Source organism: Falco biarmicus, chromosome 9 (genome assembly GCF_023638135.1).
Source record: "Falco biarmicus isolate bFalBia1 chromosome 9, bFalBia1.pri, whole genome shotgun sequence".
NCBI classification, from domain to species: domain Eukaryota; kingdom Metazoa; phylum Chordata; class Aves; order Falconiformes; family Falconidae; genus Falco; species Falco biarmicus.
The window spans coordinates 10,387,026-10,409,255 of NC_079296.1; the positions used below are offsets into that span (position 1 = coordinate 10,387,026).

The window sequence follows — 22,230 nt, forward strand, 5'->3', positions numbered from 1 at the left end:
AGGCAGGTCTTGCAAAGCCGTGCTTTAACGGCGGAGGTCCACGATGTTTCCCTCCTTTGCAGGATAAACCTTTAAGCTGCTAAACTTGCTTTGAGCAAAACCTTCCTTTGGTGGGTCTTTCTAAGGAGATCAGGCGCCTGCTCAGGGTAGGCAATTTTCTGAATCCTTATTAATGGGTTCATTTTATAATGCCTCTCATGATTTTCCTCTCCAAATGAGTAGACTTTGGGGAATCCTATACCTTCTGCAGTAAAAGTGCTGTTAATTTTCTTCCACAGCTCTGATGGTTTTAATTTTAACCTCCCACGTTAGCTGTAATAACCCATATGTTGATTGTATACATTATTCGAGTTGCTGCTGGCCTACCTCAAAGTTGGGTTGTGGTCAGGTTTCAGTTGCTGGTAGGACTTTAAATCCAGATGAGATGTTTTTCCTAAAGGAAAAGATGTTTTTCCAAATTCAGCCACAGCTGTTGGTGTTAAAGTAGGAGTTAAGCTGGAGATCTGCTTTGGCATGTTCTTTGTAGGACACCAGATCACAGTGGTTTGGGTGGTTGGGGTTTTTTTCTGTCTTGAAAATGCATAAATAGGAGCAGATCCCATGCTCAGTGACCAGTTTCGTACTGTTTGATGGATGCTGAGCAAAAGTAACCCAAGATTAAATTAAAACAGCAAAAATGCGGTGCCTCACTGTTCATCCCTGGCATACATGCTTTAGAAGGCAGTACTTAGAAGTCGTGTCTTGTGATTTAACTATTTAGATTTTATATTTTTCTATCTCAAATATACCAGGCAGTCATGGTTCTGGGTGTGAACTGTACTCCAGAAGCGCTACTTGTGTCACCTGGGTAGTTGCTTGCTGCTCTCTGGAGCTGGGCTGGTGAGAAATCAAGTTTTATGGCTGTTGAGATATTGCAAGTCAGTTTAATATCACATGCAGTGGCAGGAGGTGTATCACCCACATCCAGGAGTAGGAGATTGTCATAGCGTAATTCACGTTGGAAGAGACTTCTGGAGATCACGGAGTGCAGCCCCTTCTCGAAGCAGGTCCATCTAGACCCAGCCACTGAAAGGGCCACCTGGAGATGACAACTGCTGGGTGATCATTTGCCTGTGGAGGCATGAGTGGCATTTCCAAAAGTGTTCCTTTGTGTCTGGGCTCTTATTTCTGGTCTGTGTAGTCTGGTTTAGTTTAACTTGGTCGTGAGCCTTGGAAAGAAGTGTCTGGGGTTACGTCAGAGACTGCAGCTTTCTTCTTTCAAGTACAAGGAGCCAACTGATACTTGAATGAGCAAGGGGAAGGGGAGACGAAGCTGACATGCTCCAGGAGGTCCCAGGGTATGGAGGTAGCTCCAAGCCTTGTCAGTGTGTGGGAATTTTCCCACAAAGAAGGGAAGGAGGAGAAGGGAAACATCGATAGCTGGAGACTGATCCTAAACTAGGAGGTTGCAGCTCTCCCGGAGGCATTAAAGCAACGCAGGAAGGAGCATCCCGGGTGTCCCAGCATGTTGTGCTGCTCTGCCTTCTCCCCAGTCTTTCATTTCAGCCAAGGGACCCCTATGCCTTGCAGCTTCCTCCCTCTCCTGAGCCAAACGTGTGTAAATGTGGCCATCAATCCCACTCTGGATGGTTTTTACACACATAGGCTGGTATTTCCTCCCAGCTCCCTCTCCCCCTTGCACGGCCCCTTCACAAAGAACGGAGTCAGGCATCGCTCATGACCTTGACCTCCGAACCTCTCCTCCCCCTCCTCCCAAAATGTGAAGCATCTGGCAGGCATGTGCTGCCCGGCTGCTTGGTGGGGCTGGTGGAGCTGCCGTGATGTTACACAGCCTGTGGCTTGTCTCCAGGCTCCCTTGCCCTGCTCATCCTTTTGGGACATGTTTGCTTTGCAGCCCCAGAGTGGTGCTGCTCCTGGCTTGGTGGCTGCTGTTGGGGAGGCCCTGCACCTAAAAGTGATCCCTAAGAAGAGGGGTGGCTCATGCATCCCTTCTCCTTTCGTGTTGCTCAGAAAACGTTTCCTCCAGTGAAAGGGTTTGGTGGCTGCATTGCAAGTTATTGAGGGTTTGACCATCACAGAGCAAGGAGTGATCTAGAATGACTCCAGCCTGTGAAGAGTGAGCCAGATCTCCTCTTGGTTCCTGTGTGCTCCTGGCTCCCAGCCAGGGAGCTCAACGGGAGCTCTTTTTAGGGGCCATTTTGAAGAGGAAACCAGCTAGTTCTCGTTAATCTCTTCCCGGTGCCTCCAGCAGCCATGGTGTGGTGTGGTCTGGAGCTTCAGACTGACACAAAGATACCCAGATGTCTTGTCCCCTGACCATGGTGGGGTCCTCTCCTGCCGATGCAAAGGGAAGGGGAAAAGAGACTCCCCCTTTTCCATGGGTGGATCTGGGTGCTGGGGCTGGTTCATCCGTCCACAGAGCCAGGAGGTCCCTGAAGTGCTCCCCATGGGCAGGAGGCCAGGGCACCCCTGCACTGTGCAGCGCCGTGAGGCAGTGGCGGTGCTTTGGGCAGGGAGAGGTGGGGTCGTCATCATCAGGTTGTGGGGGGTCCCACTGGGGCTGGTCCTCCCCCAGAACCACTCTCTGGTGGTGTCGGCAGGGGCAGGCGATGCATTTCTCTCTAGGATGGCTCACTGCAACGTGAGTTCCCATGACTTGCATCTGTGGGGCCAAGCTGTGAGCGCGGTTGGTGCTGTCAGGGGGGAGGCTGGGGCTGGGCACGGGTGCTGCCGTGGGGAGATGGAAGCTTTCATCAGGGCTGGGATGTGGTGGCTGGACAACGGCTTCCTCTTGGCGGTGTGGATGGGCTGGGTGGTTTTCTGGCTGGATTGAGGGACTTCTGGCTTTAAAAATAAAAATAATACGAAGTTTTAAAAGAATAAATAAAATTCACCTCTGAACCTTCGCGTTCAAGTTTTCATGTTTGAACCGTTAGCAGTCAGATTTTCCAAGCTTTTCTCTATAACTGTGAGGCTCAGGAAGCTTAATTACAGAGGGATTCAGATCTGTTAATGAGTCCAGCATCTGGAGCATTAAGTCTTCGTCTGCGTCAGCAAGTAGCGTGCTCCACCAAAAGCAGATCTGCAGAGCAGCGGGTCCAAGGCCCCTGTGTCCACTCTATTATGGGTCCTGTGGTTTTTACCTTGAAATGGTCTTGGATTTTCAGTGCCCAGGATACTCTCCATGTTGGAGAACATCAAATGTCCTCCACAGCACTTCTCCTGGCTCAGTGTCACCAGAAAGGTATCCGTTTGTGCAGTCCAAGGCTGGTCTGAAGTAGAAGCTAAAGCACAATGTGGGGGTGGTTGGGGTGTTTGTTCATCCTGAAATGCCTTCCTGATCCTAATTAAAGCAACTTGTGCACTGGTGGGGTTTTTTTTTTTTATTTGCTATGTTTATTTTCCCCCTTCAGAAACAGTTTGCAGAAGCATGTTGTGAACACGTCTCCGCTGCAGCTCGGTAGAGCGTGGAGTAATGCTGTCCCAAGGGAGCCCTTCTCAGCCTCCTTTTCTGAAGGAGCTGGGAAGTGTGGAGGTCCCCGCTGCACGCTTGGGTCTTTAAAGCAATGCGAGGATGGCAGAGCTAGTTTTCAAGCCACCTCTCATAATCTGCATTAAGATTTGCTCCGGACTTGTGAATCTGAAATGACAGAGAGGCCCCTGGCCCTGGGCTCCCTCCCGCGTGTGACTGTGACTCACGGTGCGGTGACAGACGTGCTCTGGCTTGTAGGCGTGCTCTGTGCTGGTGGAGTACACGTGCAGCACGTGCGCGGCTCCCTCAGCGGTGGAATCGCTCCTCCACTGGAACCTGGCAGCAGTGTCGGGGTGCTGGCTGGTGCTGCCCGTGGGGTGCCCCATCCTGGGGCTGAGCCCCCCCCCCCAAAGCACTGCCTCAGGCACTCTCCACCCAGCGAGATGTGAGAAATGAACCCTGCTCTTTTTCACAGCACACAGTTGCCTTTTCCCTGCTTTAATCTCCCCAAATGTGTTTTTGTTTCATTTTTATATTCCTTTCAGGCCTTCGCTGGAATTCCCACAGGGCCCAGGCCAAGCGGGTAGGAGATGCTGATTGGAAACAGAATAGCGCTGGAAGTAACCGAGATAAATGGCCTGATAAAACAGCAGGAGCCTGGCTGATGTGCAGGATCAGCATGGGACTGTCCTTGTCCCTTCCTCCCTGCTTGGAGACATCCTGAGCCAGCCAGGAACCAGCCCACTCCCATTAATTGCTCCATCTTTTTTTTTTTTTCCTCCTTCTCTTTTTTAATACCAGCGTACAAACATTGCTGTAGAGAGCAGGGGTCAATGCAGCTCAAGCTTTGGCTCATAAGCACCCTGAGCCCCTCTGGTGGGGTTGTGCGTGGTGAGGTCTTGGTCCATTCCTGCTGCTTTACATGCCTGCCTGTATAGGAGAGTTGGCTGCCAAGAAGAAGGGGATGGGCATCAAGGTTTTCTGTAGCATAAAGGCATGCATGTTGCTCTGCTTGGAAAAATGAGTTGGTTTTTCTTCTTATCTCAAGCCTAAAAGTGGATTAAGCGTGTAGGAGAGTAGATGTCTTTTTTGAAGCCTGTAACATCAACAGTTGCCATATCAAAGACAGCGCAAGAACTGCTTGCTCAAAGCACGGTGCTGTAATCAGGAGATTAATGACGTCTCAGGGTGCTGGTTGCTGTGGCGTTTAAAGCAATGCCCTGGCTTTGTCGCTTTTGTAGCTCTTTCTGCAGTCGAGCAGAGCAAAGCTTCAGCTGTAGCTCCTCAAGGACCCCCATGCCCCCACCAGGGTGTTTCTCTTTAGCTTGAATGACAGTTTGCTGCTGAGCACTGTGTTGCCCAGGTCTGGCAGCCATCCCTCCTTCCCTGTCCCCTTCCTCCGTGGATTTCTGTGAAAAAGTAACTGTCCGTTGCTCTTTCTCCAGGAGGGATTAGCACCCACAGAGCTGCCCGGCGCTGGCCGATCTCTCCTCCAGTGACAGCCCAGCTCTTGTAGGCACTGACCGCATTGCACCCATGCAGCTGTGTGCCATCGGGCTCGCCGTGCCTTAAGGTGGTGATGACAGAAGGGTAGGACAGGCTCTTGAAATGTAGGAATCAAATATTTTAGGGAGAAGAGGTGTCTGACCCCAACCGTCCTGCACCTTAAGGCAGCATCCTGGCCCCTTGGCTGCAGCAGGGAGGGAACAGCTCCACTGACTTTGTAGATCTGTGATTTGCTCTTATGTTTTATAGATTTTTATAGTGAATTAATATTAAGTATTTAGGGCTGAACTGATTCCTTAAAGTTTATTTTGCGGAAGTTTTGGTGGGAAAGGTACAGCTATTGAAGCCAATTCTACTTTTCATGTGATTTTTCTGTTTGCTTCGCTTCCAAACTGCAAAAAAAAAGAAGGAAAGATGCTTCTTCATGTAGTTCTTCTGCTCGGGGAGGACTGAAGTGTGCTGCAAAGACTGGAAGCACTCTTGGTGGATAAATCTAGCAGGTACTGCTGGGATTAGACAGGAAAGTAATGTTCCTTGTCCTTAGGAAATACAGGGTGAGAGTGAGAGCAACCATCTCGTGGTGTCTGGAGCACACCAGCCTCAGAGAAGTACTTGTACCTTCACAGAATTTATTCTTATTAGGGATATTTTTGGGAGAGCATAGAGGAGCCGAGCCATGCTGTGGCAGGGGGTTGTCCATGTCTAAGGAGCTTACAGGTGAGCTGTGGAGAGGGTTTTTGGAAGTATAGGAGACTTAGGTCTGGTGGGATCCCAGTTTCTTAAATCCTGTCCTCCCTTGGGACCATGCTCTCTGCAAAGGCACTGTTGTCAGATGCTTTGCTGCTTGTTCCTGTGCTGGACGTCTGTTCTGGGGTGATCTGGACTTCCTCAGCATGTGCCTGGGAAGAAAAAGCGGTGGAGCCTAGGGTTGGGAAACAGGGGCTTGCCTTTCCCAAGTCAGCTGCGGATGCTGGACATCGGCACTGCCCCTCCCTGGCCCAGGAGCTGTGCGAAGGCGCAGGGGTTGCCTGTCCCACAGGGATGCTGTGCAGATGCCTGAAGCTGTCCTGCCCCTCCAGCATCTCCACACAGTGCCTTGATAGATGTGCCAGTGTAGATGGGTCCAGTAGGCTGCCATGACCGGCCCCATTCCACGGGATAAACCTTTTCCTTCCCTATCTACCTTCCTCACCCTGCTCCCAGTTTTCCTGCAGAGCCTGGTCCACACTGGCTGAGATCTTGAGCTTCAGGGCTGAGAGCTCCAGGTTGCTGAGGATGGGGGCACCTCTTCAGGAGCTTGCAAAGCCTAGACCCTTTGGGGGTCACTGCCAGGAACAACGTAGAGCCCCCCTGATCTGCAGTGTGTTGTGGCTAACCTACTTGCTGGCAGTAAGATTCAAGGCCAGGTGACAAGGATTGGTTTTCACAAGTTGGGAATGTTTTAACGTCTCGGAAAGAGAAACCTTGAAACCTTCCACCAGAAGGATTTCTCTCACTGTGATACTGGATACAGTATGCAGCTTAAAAAATAATTCCTGGTAGTTTGTTTTAGTTTAGCAAACCCTTCTTTTTCAGTCTGGGAAGTTAGCTCATGGGTCTAGCTGCTCGTCTGGTTTTTAATCATTACACAGAGGTGCAGGGCAGTAGCGTAACGCACTGCTCACTTCAGTGATGCTGGAGAGATACTAGGGGGGGGTTATGGGTGAAGCTCATAGGACTAGAGGAGTTCTGGTGGCTTTCAACCTGTGCCTGCCTATAAAGGTGGTCATTGGAGTGGTCCTTTTCACCCCTCCAGAGTACTTTGTGCTAGAGGTGATTTGCAAGTGAGGTGCAATAGAGATCCAGCAAAGTATTTGCCACAGAGATTATCAAACACGGTGCTGGGGCACTAAACCAGAAGATGCATCTATACGTGGGGATGTTCTATAGGAACAGTGAAGTTGAGGGAGGGTGGGCTCAGGTATCGGCTTTGGTGGACCTTGATGAACTTGGTGGAGCCTGAAGCTGAGCTGCCAGTAGAGAGGTGTCTCTTGGTGGCTCGGTGCTGGTGGTGAGAAGGGGGGTAGATGGAGCACAGCTTGTGAAACTGGGTCTAAATCGGGTGAATGATTTCAAATTGGGAAGTGGGAGTGAAATTCAAAAGCATTAAAACAGTTGGTTTTCCTGTGTTTTGCAAAGAAAGCTTTTTGGGGAAATGTGCTGACACCTCAGGGGTTTAAAAACAAAATTTCATTTTCAGTTTCAAACACCTGTCTGTGTTAGTTAACTAAAGTTCACTTGCACTGAGTAAAAGAAAATAAAAAAGCGGTAACTCATCCACAAAGATGAAACCTTTCATTTCTAGGCTGACTCAAAATGACTCATTTTCCTTCTTTTTTCTTTTTTTTTTCTTTTTTAACTCAAATATTGGGAAAGTTTTCAGTTTGACACGAGTTTCTTTCCAGCAATTTCGTTTCACCCTGAGACCTCCCCCACATCCCAAATCCAGCATTTTCTCAGGGTTGTCTGTTCACAGAAGTGGTGCATCTCTAATGAATGTGTTTTCCCCCACTCCAAGGCAGCAGGAGGAATGAAGAGCACATTTTTTTGAAAGGCAGATCCATCCTTGCTGTTAAAACAAGACTCGTCAACTCTGGGGCTCTCCCAAAATCTGCACTCTTACCTGAGGTGGGCTGCACAGAGGCAGCACCCATGGGTGAGCGTGGGTGACCGCCACCTTTCTCAGTTTTACTTGTCGTGAACAGTAAAGGCTTAAAAAATTCTCTCTTTTTTGGTGGAAAACTGAGGGATTTTCCTCTGGGTTCTTCTGCATAAGAAACTCTGTTTTCCTTCCTGGGAAATCCTCTAGGTTAATAAAGAAATGGAAAGAAAGGAAAACTTACTGGAGCTGGGAAGTGGTTCTTAGCGGGTAGGATGCTCCAATGCAACTTTACAAGTAGAAGATAGAGGAGTAGACACAAGCCAGCTGGATGGGATGCTTTTCACAGGGAGGAAGAGGATTTTGAGCTCTGGGGAGAAAACAGGGGTGGAGATCTCCACATCCAGCAACGGGCTTTTGTGTAGAGGCTTGCTGTTGCAGACGTTGACCCATGGCCATGAGGCCATGTCCTCCTTGCAACCTCATCTGTAGATGAAGCTGCAGGAGGCTGCTTCGTTCTCTGTGGAGCATCCATGCCCATCCTTGGCCAAGCTCGCTGCCTGCAAACCCTCCTCTGCCCAGGATTGGGCCCCGGCGAGCCAAGGCTCAGCCCGGGGACATGGGGCAGCGGTGTGGGAGGAATGCCTGCTGAGGGAGCTCCAGGAGGGTCAGCCCTCCGCGGAGGTGGTCCAGCGGTGCCTCCATCACAGTCTGGGGTTTGACAGCTTCTCTCCACATGAAGGAAATCCTGATTTATGTTTATTTGCCTGAAGCCTTCTGAGCTGTGGTTCAAGCAGCGTGGGCTCAACCTGACCCGTGAGGCTTTGGTAAAGCGAGACTTTACAAGAAGAGGAGGTCTTTTTGCTTGAGGGTCTCAGGGTCCCTGGCTCTGCAGGTGGCCCTGATGCCTGAGAAAACAGCAGCTCGTGGCATCAAGCAGACTGCCGTGAAACTTGAAGGCTCACAGGCACCCTAAGATGCTTCAGGTGCAAAAATACCAGTGGAGGGGGACAGGTGGGAGGTGAGTAGCTCTGTGAAACACTGAGCATAACGAACTTGGAGAAGCATTCAGGAATTGAGTAGAGGTTGAAACCACAACAATTCAGTCGTTTGTGCAGGAAAATTGGCAGCCACGAGTGTGGAATGAATCACAAATGTGCACATGTTTTGCCTGAGGTGAATATCAGAGTGCTTTTTGGCTGTGAAATATCAGCTTGTTAGTCTGGGAAACACTCATTTTTAATTTTTTCTTTATTCTTGTGAGCAGCATTGAAGGGAGCATGAGTTGAAGGTCAGGACTGTTGCTCCTGCCCTGCTCTACCCCAGGCTGTGCTGTTGCTGGTACATGAGGCTCTTGTACTTCTTTCTCTCTCTCCTCTCATTCCTGCTCTGTTTCTGCAGATGCCCCGTGGAAGACAATGAGTGGAAGCTCGATAAAACCTCCAGAACATTGCTCTGGATCAAATGAATTTTAATGCCAGGTCACAGCCTGAGCACTGACCCTTGCACCAGTATCCAAATGTGAGGGAAGCAGAAATAGATCCCTGCAAAGCGCTGTGCACTTCACTTGCCTGCAGTGGAAAACTCCATTTAATTAAGTGCGCTGGTACTAATTTTGGGTTGGGCATTAGTCATGTGCTGAGTAATGGGAACTGGTAGAGACACTTGCAAGGCGTGGTGGCAATGCTCAGCTCAGGCAGGTCCAGCACCACAGCCCGGGGCTGTGGCAGACATGGGCTCCCAGAAGCAGCATCGGTTTGTCCCCTCTGTCCCAGCATGGGACCCTTGCTACTTTGCAGGGAACGCCAGTATCTCTGAAGTGATTAATTGCAGCATGAAGTGGCTGTATTTTAGCTAAGGTCAACCATGCACTGACCTGTAGCCATTCTTTAAAGCAGAAAATGGGCCTTGCTGAATGAAGGCATGTCTAAGAGTGAGTTTCCCTGAGTTAGGGTGGGTTTGGATAGAGATAAAAAGTTTGCCAGATGCTTGTGCAATAGGCAGTCTCCTGCAGTAGACCCTGTGCTCTTGAGAAGAGCAGACAGGAGTTGCCTTTCCCTGCTGGCAGTTGGGACCTCAAGTCTTCAACAAGCTCCCATGAAGCATCCCCAGTCCCATCGCTGCCAGGCAGATGGCTGGAGGAGCCTGGCAGCCAGAAGACCGTGGCTGGGAGCCCTGGCTCTCTGCCCGTCCCGCTTGGCTCAGCATGGGAGCATGTCCCTGGCAGCCTTGTGTCCGGCCCTGTGTCCCCTGCCTGTCCCCTGACTTTTGCCCTCAAGCTGTCTCCCCTGAGTGCCAACTTCTCTCCAAAGCCAGGCGCGTGGGACAGGGAGTGCTGGTGTGCATCCAGTCTGGCGGATGTAGCTGTCGCGCTTGCCCTGTGCTTTGGGACCGTTGGTTACTCCAGGGTGATGTTTTCAATGTTTTCTCTGCAGACTGGCAGGCAGGAAACAGCTTTAAATGTGAAAGCAGATGCCAGTGAGCATCCAACCCCCTGGCTGGGGCACGATCTACCATCACAGACTCCAAGAGTCTTGTACTCATGGCAGAGTTCATTGCGAAGTCTCTGCAGTTTGCTTCTCTGGCTTCTTGTCACCCCTGAACTTGTGAGTTCGTACGTGTCAAAACAGATCTGGGTGTCAGTTTGCCAGCTTTATGCATGTGGTGGGGCTGGAGGGCACGAGGCCAAGGGCACAGTAAGTTCTGGGTAGGATCTTTGCTCATCCTCCAGCTCCTCATGCAGGGATGCAATAACAAGGTGTTCCCTAGCTGAGCGCGGTGGCAGTGACCTGAGCCAGACCTTTACAGTTGCGTTATATGTTTTCTCCCTGAGTGAAGTCATTGGCTCTTATCAAGCTTGGAAAATTAAGCTATCCATCCGCCTCATGTTCCCCCAGCCAATTAGTCTTCTGGGCCACTGCAGGGAGGTTGATAAAACACATTTGTCATGAATACGCTGAGACCCAGCAGAGCAAGAGGGTTGTGATTGCCAGGGCTTGATGTTAGGAGCAGAGCAGGCAGCTCTGCAAAGGACCTCCAAGCGCACAAAAGGTGAAAGCTTTGAAAAGATGCTCGCTGGATATCTCTGGTTCATATGGAGGTTGCCCTTTTGCCTGCTCCTCTCTAGCTCTGCTGAAGTCTTCTGCCCCTGGGGTCTGCTGGCAGCAGAGTTTGAGTGTGAAAATCAGCCAGGTTGGGGAAAACACACTCTGATTTATTTGATTGTAATGAGGACAATAGCAAACAATTTGGTCAGTGCAAGGACTGGATTGTGGGATTGCTGGGGCTAAAAGCTGCAACTTTTATTGCTTTAGCTGGAGTGTAAAAGATCCCTGCTTGGCATACAAGGTCTCGAGGGAGCAGGGAGGATGGGCACAGGAGAAGACAGGCAAGAGCTTCCAGGCAAGTTCTCTGAGACTTCCCTTCGGCTAGGGCATGCACATGTACATCCTACTTACCTCAGCTCACATATCCTCACGGTGCCTCCCAGCATTAGCTCTGCTTCATCTCCCCACCGGTACAAAAGGAAAATCAATTTACCCATGATGGTGTGGAAATGGAAATGGAAACCTGGGCAACATGCTGAATCATTGGGGGGAGCCATTACATAGGTAGATCTGCTGGAGCCGAGCAGGTTACAAAGCAGGATCCGTTTGGACACTTCAGGGAATATGTTGTGCTGAGCTGTCATTTTTCCTGGGGATCTTGGTCAGCAAGCACACGCGTGTACAGCTGGGGACAGCGCAGGCGCTGCTCGTGTGTGAGCAGTGTGGGGATGCTCGTGGGTGCAGCCTGCACGGGTGTGAGTTAACCTGAGACTCCTTTTTACGCCAGCTGGGTGGGTTTGCTGTTGCTCCCTCCAGCTGTGACCCCTACCAGAAACGAAGCTGCACTTGCAGGTGCTGGTGTCTGACCCAACAGGGCAGCTCCAGTGTTTGAACATGGGGTCCCCTGGGTCTGAAAGCACAAAGGACCTTTCACTACTTTACTGCTGCTACTTTCCTGTGGTTTTTTTGGTACTTTGATTGTAACTTGGAAAACAGGAGTCGCAGAGGTCCTGAGCCAACGTGTGCTTTTTCGTGGTGTGACAGATGGCTGCTGGCACACGATCAGACTCTTTCTGGTTGCCTTTCACCAGTGACTAACATCTGGACATATTGCCTTGGATCTGGCTTGCCTTGCACGTCGCCAGTGATATCAGGTTTAAGCTTCAGATTTTCAGCCTCTGATGACGTTACACGTACAGTTTAAAATCACTGTCAGACTAAACCGAATGAACCCATTCATCACTAGTGGAAGGAGCAGTCGCAGGGGAGTTTGGAGGAAGGGTTTGGGTTTGGGGCGCACCAAGCCCTTATTTGCTGAAATGAGAGGAATTCCCAGGATGGGCTCCCTGGACATATTTATTTTTATTTTCTCAGGCTGTAATCTCTCCCAGATGTGTACGTCTGCAGCAGAAGATAATACTAACCTGACCGTTTCCCTTGTTACTCAAGACGCTTTCAATGTTGTTGAAATAATAGCTCAGGCTGAGCCTCTGCCAGACTTTAAAATAACTACTCTAAGACAGTGGGAGGTTAAGCTGGAGAAACATGTGTGAATACCAACTTGTAATGGAGAAGAAGGGAAATGAGGTATTTCAAAAGTAGGTATTTCCCATCAAACTATTGCTTCCTTCCAAAACGATGAAATTGCATTTCCTTTTGTAAGAAATCTTCCTGCCTTACCTCTACCTCTTCACTTCAGTTTTGTAGCTTCTGGTGTACGTTTTGCTGTTCCCCCTGCCATTTGGTGAAGAAAGAGGAGTTAGGAGGTAAACCAAACCCTTCCACCTCCTTCCCTTCCTACCACTGCTCTGAGAGCGTAGCCTGCAGAGGGGCTGCTTGTGTGCTGCCGTGCTACGGCTGGCTTTCCTGCTCCCACAGCATAAAAAGTCTGAGATTTTAAAAATGCATCCCATTCTGCCTTAGGAGGAGTTTAAGACTTCACAAAACATCATGAAAGCTCAAGAGGGAGAGAATGAAAGCTCAGTGTGTCCAGGGATCTCTTAGGCAGCCCAGACAGCTGAGCAGAAGCATCCTCCGGTGCTCCCTGGGACAGGAGAGACTGGAGCTCAAGTCCCTGCTGCTAACACAGGCACTGCCTTTGGCTCAGCAAATCCTCACACTGCAGGGATCTGGGAGGAAGCAGCAGGAAAGACTCATTCTGTTCCTGCCCTTTTCCTCTCCTCTCCTGCAAGCATCTGCTGTTGGAGCCAGGGATGGGGGCTGGAGAGACCTTCCTGTGGTCCTGACCTTGTAGTCTGTCAAATCCAGACAGCCTTGGCCATGGGAGCCTGGGGTGTGTGTGTGTGTTTGTGTGCGTGTGTGCATGCCAACGTGTGTGTACTTTCCATCAGCACAAGAGGATGCTGAAACTCCAGGGTCCAAACCCTGGCTGTGCCACGAGCTGCCCTGCTTGGTGCTGACCATCCCACCCAGAGGGGGTTCTCATGATCATCCCTTCATTGCTTTTCTCCAGTGGCTTTGTGCATACTGACGTTGTGTCTTCCAACCCTATAAAACAAAACAACAGAGAGGGAGGCTCTTGGAAAGCTCGTACTGGAAACAAGCCCTTGGAGTGTGACAATTTGTAGAATTTGCTATTAATTTACTTTGACAATGAAGCAATAACGAGAAGCTTATTTACTAGCAACAGTGAGGGCCAATGTTTTTGGGACATGTCCCCACTCAGTGTCACACAATTTTTACTAGTATGTTTTTTCAGTTATTTTTAAATTAATCCCACAGAATCTGCTGTATAGGCATTGTAGACTGATTCCGATCTGGTTTATGCTGATTCACTTTAATTCAGTAATTAAGTTTAATTGCTGTGAGGCAGACTTGAACAGATTGAAGAGAGGCTGTGTGAGGATTTGTACAGGTTTAAATGAAATCCATTTAAAAATACCTCTCTAGTTAAACCTATTAAGCAGTGTTAAGAATTGAATTTGGATAAAACATCAGTTCCACCGTGTTTGGTTTGAGTAAAGTGAGTGTTTGAGCTCAACCCAAAAGCATTTGCCGTTGGTGGTCCAGGAGGGGACAGGACATGCATGCGCAGAGCAGCAGAAGGGGGAACTGGGAAGGATATGTGGGGAACGGGGGACAGGAGATGCACCAGGGTGTGCATGTGCCCTGGGGGATGAGGGATGTGCAAGACTGGGGTGAAGTGTCGCACCCCAGAGCATTTTCCTAGAGACCAGGAGCTCTGGGTTGAGTTAGCTCTCTCGGTTGTTCAGGAAGGAGATGGTTGAAGGAGTTGTGTGGGATCTCTCAGTAAATGTCTTGGGAATGTTAGAAGTGGCTTCTTTTTTGTTTTCTTAATTAAAAAAAAGGTGAGGCCACCAAAGCCTGTGGAACAGGTAGCCATTGCGAGCTTTCCTCCCAGCACCTCCTTCAAAAGGGTCGTCAGACTCATTTCTCAGCTGTCAGGATGTTGATTTACTCCATGTTTGCAAAGCCTTTCCCTGTCCCCACGAGGGAAGGAAACATACCCTTTTGGTTAATGGGGTGAGGTTTTCATGCTGTCTCATGTCTTGGGTGTTTAGGATTTGCAAGGAGAAGACCTGGTGAGGATGGTGAAGCTGGAGGCTGGAATCCCCAACAAGCCCACCGCCCCACTCCTGTGGCCACTCTGGTATCGTCGTTCCCGTAGGGGTTTAGCAGCTCTTAAACTTCTTGCTTTCCTGCTCCCATTGCTCTTCTCCCAAAAACTCTTTCACAGACTTCTTCCTTCTGCCACTTGGCCTACTTTTTCTTGTAGCCAGTGTATCCTTATTCAAGGTCATCCTCGACTTCCAGCAGCCCTACCTTCTCCCTAGGCTTTGTCCCCAAAAGCCCCTTCCCCATGCCAGCAGAGCCCCCCATGCTGCACTGGTACAAAGGAGCGGCAGCATGCCTGCAGATCTGCATAATGAGCTTGAAAAGAAGTCTGTGCTCTGATTTTTCCTGTCTAAACAATGTGTACAGCTAGCTCTTTCTTCTGCAAAGGTTTCACTTCCCTGAAATTTTCTGTCCTCTCTGTGGGTGCATGGTTGCATTCACTCTTCCGCTAATAGGTACAATGTTCTCTGTGAGAAATGTCCTTTTTCTTTTTCTTCCTGCTTTGGCTCTGTCCCCTTCAACTTGCAGCTGCTGGGTCAGAACCAAATTATCTCTGCTCTCCAGAGCAGGGAGGCAAAGGTTGAAATCCTCTTGCATAACCCTCAGGATGCAGGTCCATCACCACGAGCTGCATCCGCTTCGGTTCAAACCTTGTCTTATGGGCCTTGTGGTGTTGCCCTTGAAAAGAAATACTAGATGACAAGGGAAATGGGAACAGTAGGAAACAAATGTGGCACAGGAGGTGATGCAGATGGCTGCTGTGGATGTTATTTACGTTACAAGCAATGCTAGGATAGAAAGAGAAGCAGGAAGAGCTTGTCCTGCAAACACAACACTACCAAGGTGTCCTTGACCTTGTCCACCCAATGTGCAGAGTCATCAGGCAAGTCCAAACAAAAATGAAGCTGCCATCTTGGTCAGCTTGGTCCAGAGAAGGTCAGGCACAACCTCCAAGCCCAAGAACATCTTTCAAGAGGCAAAGGGTGGAGACGTGTGAGCCATCAAGAGGGGAGTGGAGGAGCATCAGTGTTTTGAGAGGGCTGTCTTGTTTCAAGTGCTTGGCTACAGACCATGCCTGTGTTAATGTGGTGGTGTCAGTGGTGTGAAGTGCCAGGAAACACTTGCCCCACTATAAAGTCCTCTTTTTCCATCATTTAGTGCAGAGAGCCTTGATTATTAAAGTCTAGCGGTGATGTACAAGCCTCTCTAATTCAGAGTTTGAAGTGCATGGCTTATGATCTTAAGCAGACTTCTGGCAGGACATTTTCATAAGGCATTCAGAAATTAGAGGGAGAAAAGACCCATTAAGTCATATGCTCCATTCTCCAGCCAGCAAGCACCAGGGCTGTCCCCTGGAGTTGTCCCCAGGGCTTGTCAGCCCAGTTATTTCTGGTCCCAACCAGTGGTGCCACATCCAGGGGAAGTGACTCAGTCTGACAGACCCTGTAACCAGTTCTCCCAGGGCTCCAGTTATGTTTTATGTTGTTTAATGTCATTGCCTTGTGCCTCATTTCCCTCCTTTGGGGAGAACGTAAAGCCGAGTATAAGCTCCATATCTGTGTACAAGCCAGAGGAGAGCACAGATGGTCACTTTTCTACATTTGCAACCTGGGATACTCTCCCAAGGAATACCTTCCATCCGGATGGGATGGTGGAGAACTGCTACCAAACCCTATCTGGTCCATGAGAACACTAATGGGCATAAATGGCCCTGACCAGCCTCACCTGGGACCTCCACCCACACCCTTATCCCTGGAGCCACTTTAAGCTCAGCCCTGTGCCCCTAGCTTTCCCCTCAGGTACGGTGTGGGGTGCTTGCTTCTCGCCTTGCCTCTGGCTTTGCCTCCTGGACAGACCATGGACCTATGCTGGGTGTAGCTTGTCTCTTGGTAGGACCCCTTGTATGCTTGTTGTTCTATGTCTATCTGTTGGATGGACTTTGCACCTGCTGTGTCTCCCTTTGTGCTGTGCTCCCTGGGGGACCCTGGCCCTGGCTTATGGCTAGCTCTGCCTGGGGCTGCCTGTAGACCCCGTTATCAGTGCCTGGCTCTGCCTGGTGTGTTCACCACCATTGGGACTGTGTTTGTTGGCAAGGCACTGCCCGTCAGGGGTCCCCTGGCTCACCAGCCCCTGGGGAGCACCTGGCCCTTGGTGCTGCCTGCCACCTCCCCTCTCCCCTGCCCAGGCCAGGCTGGTGGGGCCATGCACACCAGCTGTCTTCCCAGTTGGCCTTGCAGGGTAACCCAAATCCAGCTCTGCAAGATTCCCTATGCACCTACCCTCCTCCTCGGAGGACGGATTTACCTTTGGCGTTGCCCTCTGCGCCCCCAGTCTGACCAGGGCATTTTCTGTGTTTCCTGGTAATCCTATTGTTCCTTGGGAATTTTAACTCTGCGTGGGGCCAAAAGACTGACGAGGGCAGGAAAACCCTGTATTGAAAACATTGAGCTTATGGTGTGATGCAGGTATGTTGGCAAAGTCCCTAGCACCAAACAGTGAGGGGCATACGCAGAGCCCTCTGCCTTCATTTCTCCTTTGTCCTAGAAATGCTGGTGCTTTCTGGGTGCTTTATATTTGAGCTGGAATTTGTTTATAATTTCTCAGAGTGGTGGGGTAAAGTCTTTAATCCCTCTTTCTGTGTCTTTTTCTAAGTGACTTCATTTTGAAAAAGGGATGCACAATTCTTTTTTTATTTATTCACCATTTAACTTTTTTACAAAGGAAGCAAACAAGAAGTCATAGTTTTTTAAATAGTGTCTCTTAAAGTGCACCAGTGTGCTCAGACCAAAGTAATGATTGTCCAGGGCATGCTGCTGAAAACTAGAGCATGCACCTTCTCTTGTTGAGCTTTGCAAAAACTCTGCTGGTTTTCTCTTTTAGCCTGAGCTTAGGATTGCTGGGACAGCCGCAGTTTTTACTGTGGTCAGGTCAGGTTTACCACAAGGTCGGGATGGCTGTTACTCTTGGTACGGTTTCTGGGCTCTTGGAGGCAGGGACCTCCTGTCACCACACCAAGCATCTCAATGAGTTCGTGGCATGTGACTGAATAGCTCTGTGGTGTATCTCTAACAGCTAGTTACAGGCATCCCCCTTTGCTGTGCTCCCCATCCTTGGAAGCATTTCTGTGAAAATATGCTTGGCACCCTGATGGCCGCTGGTTAACCTCAGCTTGGGGTTAACTTCAGCTTGTGATGCCACGTTCTTGGCTCTGGCTCCGGTGGCCGGTGCTTGCCCTTGCTGAGGTTGGCCCATGCACAAGTCTCCCTGGCACTGGGCTGCCTGGGAAGATTCCTGCGCTGCTTTAGGAGCCCAGAGGCAAGCTGAATTTGGCAGCAGCTGTTGAACTCCAGGAATCTCTTTTCCAGCGTAGAAAGAGCCATTCTGCAAGCTTTTGGTTTGAGGTTGAATAGCAAAGATGCTGGTGTGGCCTGCTAAACGTGCACTGCAGGCAGTCTTGGCTGGCATTTCTGCAGATGGGCGAAGAAGAACCCAAGCCTAGAGTCCAGTGCAAACACAGCTGGACTGTGCACATCTTGGGGTGAGCCCTGTCTCCGGGGTCCTGGGCAGCATTGCTGCCAGGGTGGAGGTAGGAGCATGCTGGTAGTGAAGGTTGCACAGCAGTGGTAGAGTGTTTGTGAGCATAGCTGCCCACTGATGGCCACTGGAAGGGGATGGGGAAGCCTGGCTGTGAAGCATGGCAGCGGGGTGCATACCCGTGGGGATAAGGCACCTGAGCCCCTAGGAAGGCTGAAAGCTCATGAGAAAACATGATCTTTTGTAAAGGAATACAATTACCATATTGATTATACAGTCCATCCTGTCCCTGACTGGCTACTGCAGTGACTGCGCTCGCTGCATCCTTGCATCCACCTGTCTGGGATTAATCTGTTCCCAGAAAGACTGTGACCCTGATCTCTGATAGCTGGTGACTCAGACTCTGCAGCTGAGAATTGTTTCCACAGGTAATCCATGTCCTTGAGAAGCAGCACGTCTGCTCCCAGAGGTTAAGGCAAAGAGAGAAAAGAAACCTGCTTTGAAATTTAATCTGTGACATTTCTTGAAACAACCAGAAACCCACCAATGTCAGGATGGAGAGTTGACCCTTGGTTAATCCTGGAGAGAAGTTGCAAACAAAAGCTTGGGTGGTGAAGCTGGTTGAAGCACTAAATCCAGTGTTGGAAACAACCTTGCTGTGCGTCAGCTTCTGCCCCAGCATGAGAGCATGGTGCCACGAGCCTCAGCTACCGCAACAAGATGCTCTTCAAAGTGTTTGTAGATCAATCCAATCTGATGCTTTGCTGGCTCGTGCAGCACGGGCTTCTGAGGCCCCACTGGCTTATCCCAATGGCACAGACACTAGCCAGATGTGGCTCAAATAATACATGGAAGGCTGCTTCTGGAGAACAGGGAGGGAGGAGAAAAAGCCATGCATGTGGAAGAGCTGCAGTCTGGAGCTGGTAAAGTGGGAGAAGGGCATCTGCTTTCCAGCTTCCCCAGCTCTGCGTGAGGACTGGTGTCTCAGAGAAACATCATTTTTTATTTCAACACTTCTCTTTTGGCTCAGGGGGGAAGTGAGGGAGAAAAGACTGGGGTTTGCATGGCTGATCTGCCCAGAGTATAACCATGCAGCTGATCCCCAGGGTTTAAATGCTGATCTTCTCTGGGGATTGAAATGACCTGTTGCCATTCCATTGCCCTTGCTTGTCTCCAGTAGAGGTCTGGCATCACCCTCTGAACTGCGGGCATCGTGCAGGGGCTGTGCTCAGCTCAGCTCTCACGCTGCCATTCCCAGCGTGCATGCAACCCTGTGGAGGGGTGCTCACAGGGACGGGAACATGACTAAATCCTTCCATCAGAGACATTCAGGCTCTGACGGCTGTCATGGGGGAGGCTGCAGCAGTGTGTAGCTCCTGTGTCAGAGCTGGGGTTGCTCTGGGCATGCAGTGGGAACAGCCTGTCTCTCCCTTGGGCTAATAAGCACGATGTGTGCTGGTGCCCTGCACAGTGCACAGCTGCTCCCTTGGCTGTGACGGGTTGTGCTTCCTGCCTGAGCATTAAGAGATCTCATCAGTTTCAACATAATTCTGTTTTTCTTTCATGCCATATTTTTTTCCTGGGGCTGGTGAGGGGTCCGGAGGAGAACATCAACGCTGGCTGTTTAAACCTGCTGGTGTAGCCCTGCCCCTGTGATCGCTCTCTTGCTACCTTCCAGTTCTTTGGCCTTGGGGAGAGAAGTCTCTGCTATTTTATTTAGGAAAGCACCAAGCACATGCTTAACTTTAACCCTAGATGCATATGTTGTTGTGGACCATGACTTTAACTTTCAGCAAACGCCCAAGTCGTGTGTTAAAGCCATACTCTGCCCAGGAAAGCTTCCATGCAAACATGTTATTTCTGGTACTAAGTCCCCAGCCGCAGCCTGTGGAGGAAGGCACTTCACCTGATAGAATCCACTGAATTCACACTTGTCTGCCTGTAATCACCAGCAAAGCTGATGAGTGATGAGGGCTGCAGCCCCCCGAGATGGAGCGTGCGGGTCTTGGCACATCCGCTGGTGTCAGCAGCTGGGAGATAACCTCCCAAAACTTGCCTGGGAATGAGAAGGGACAAACATCCCTGATATTTTTTTCCCCTCCATCAGCGGTGTTTGGTCTCAGATTCATTCCCCACGCTGTGCATACACATCACTTGCCACTCTGATAGCTCTGCCAGCTGGGTACTGTTTCAGGATTTATGACTGTTCAAGTCTGAGGGGCTCAGCCCTGCACCCCGTGGCTTGGTACTGTTTTTGCAATGTTCCTGCTGCTGAAGGCTGATGCACGTTCACGTTGCTGAGCTGAGGGTTGCCTGGGAACATGTAGATGCTGTGACCTTGTGGGGAGCTGGGGAAATACCAGCTGAAATCCCAAATCACCATAAATGGCTGCATCTCCTGCAGGACCCCATCCGCTCCCCTCCTTCCCAGCACACTGGTCTTTCCCTTGCAAAATCTGAGGAGACAGTGGCAGGCCTGATATGTTAGTGTCTGAACTGGATCAAAGCAGCTTTCTGCTCAGCTGACTTGTTATTTTCCAGAGCAGCGGATCTATACGGTGTGTATATCTCCTGTCGGGCTGCAGCACGCCTGAGGCTGTTCATCTGCCCTCAAATAAATCTCGCGCCTCATCAGCAGTGGGGACTGGAGTGAATGCAGAGGCTGGCTGCCTCCCAAGTGATGGCAGACACTAGTGCTGATGGTACTGGCAGGATTCCTGGTGACAAGTCATCAAGTGGGATTGTCTAGGCCCTCCCAGTGCAGGGACTGTGGATCCAGAGTGACCGAGACCCTTCTGGCAAGTCTGGACCCATGGGGTGCTGCTCTTGGTTGGTCCCTCATCCCCACGCCTTGCAGGTGGCAGGGTTATTGCCACACCGCCCAGCAGCATAAAGGGATGACAAGAAAGGAGGGACCTGGCTGCAGGTGGCTCTGAGGTAGAAATGGTGTGTCCAGGTAGAGCCAGATGCCTGTGATTTTTTATTATTTTTTTTTTTCACTAATGGAGGGGAACAAGAGACCTTGTAATTTCAAACAAACGTTTATTCAGGTATTTCTGTAGTTGAAGGATTCTTTAGTTACAGCATGAACTTGGAAGGGGAATGTCTTTTATTCACCAAGGGAGTTAAAAGCCCCTCATGAGACTGAAGTGACGGAGCTGCTGCCAGATAGCCCAGACCAGGGGCTTTTGCCCAATTCAAACCATCTTGCTTGTTCACAATGTAATTCTCAAAGTGGGCCCTTCACCCGCTGGATGATGCACAGCTCCTGGCCCTGACACAGCAATGAACCCTGCTTGGGGCAGAGGGGAGTGCCCTGTGGTCTGGCTGGGCCACCTGCCCCAGTGAGGGACACGGTAACTGCATCCTGCTCCTGGTCTACTTCTTTTGAAATCAGGCAAACTTCAACAAGGAAGCTTGGGAAAGGACTGAGCAGAATTTTCTATACCCAGATGATCCAGGACTTGTGTTTTAGGACATTTGTGTCCCCAGCTCTGCTTTAAAGTCCTGAGCATCCCAACTGTATTGTCATAAAGGTAGCAATGGCCTTTCGTGTCTCTAGGACACTGACTTCTCAACATGTATTCTGTTCCAAAAATCACCTGGCTGCTCCTGAGGTTATCTGAGTGTTTGTTTTGGTCTGACCTTACTGATTTTGTGAATTATTTTAATTTGCCCAAATTGCATTCTCTTCTTCCTGGGGGTTTTGTCTGTTGTTTAATAGGAAGAATAAAGAGAGCAGAGCCCTGTAGGGAAGGTCTCTCAGCTACTGAGCATCTCTTTCTTCTCCCCCAATGCAGATGAAGTTAACTTGCTGGACAAAATTACTTCCCATGCGCAGGACCTCAGCAATGTTTCCTTTGGCTATGATGAAGCCAACTGCAGCATCCTGGAGATTGGGCAGTACGCTACCCTCAACATCCCTACAAGGGAGGCGTTTGGGGACAGGTAGGCTGCCTTCAGGGGCTGGGGTGCTGATCATCCCATGCATGCTTGTTGGTTTGAGGGGTTGCTTTATGACCCCGTTCCATAACGGCACAAAGATAACACATCCACTCTGTGCTCTCAGGAGCTCAGTGCTTCTTCCCTCTCTTTCATCTGCCTTGGTTGTGTGCAGGCAAGACACATGGGCACAGTGCTTGACTGACCCTTTCCAGGAATGTCTTTTCTTGGTGTTCCACCAGGAAGACCTCTCTGCTCCAGCACATAATTGGAGGGAGGAAGGGACAGCACAGCCACATCTATCAGCATTGCCTGATGCCAAGGTGCTGGTCTATGGCGGCATAGACCGGGCTGGGACATTGCCACACTTGATACACGGCTGTAGCTTGCTGTGGGCAAGGACACAGGACATGGTGAGAGAAGGCAGCATTGAAAAGCTGCTTGTAACAGGGTTCCCATCCAACCTCAGCAGTGGGCAGGGCAAGACTCCCATG

The 22,230-nt window shown here is 50.1% G+C and overlaps 1 protein-coding gene across 1 annotated transcript in view; it reads left to right on the top strand.

Moving 5' to 3' along the window:
• LOC130155549 (collagen alpha-1(I) chain-like) overlaps window positions 1–22,230 on the top strand; it is a 90,636-nt gene that overhangs the window by 13,262 nt on the left and 55,144 nt on the right. The window contains exon 2 of the mRNA XM_056352936.1: window positions 21,595–21,742. Coding sequence (XP_056208911.1) covers window positions 21,595–21,742 — 148 coding nt within the window. The remainder of the gene's footprint in view (window positions 1–21,594; window positions 21,743–22,230) is intronic.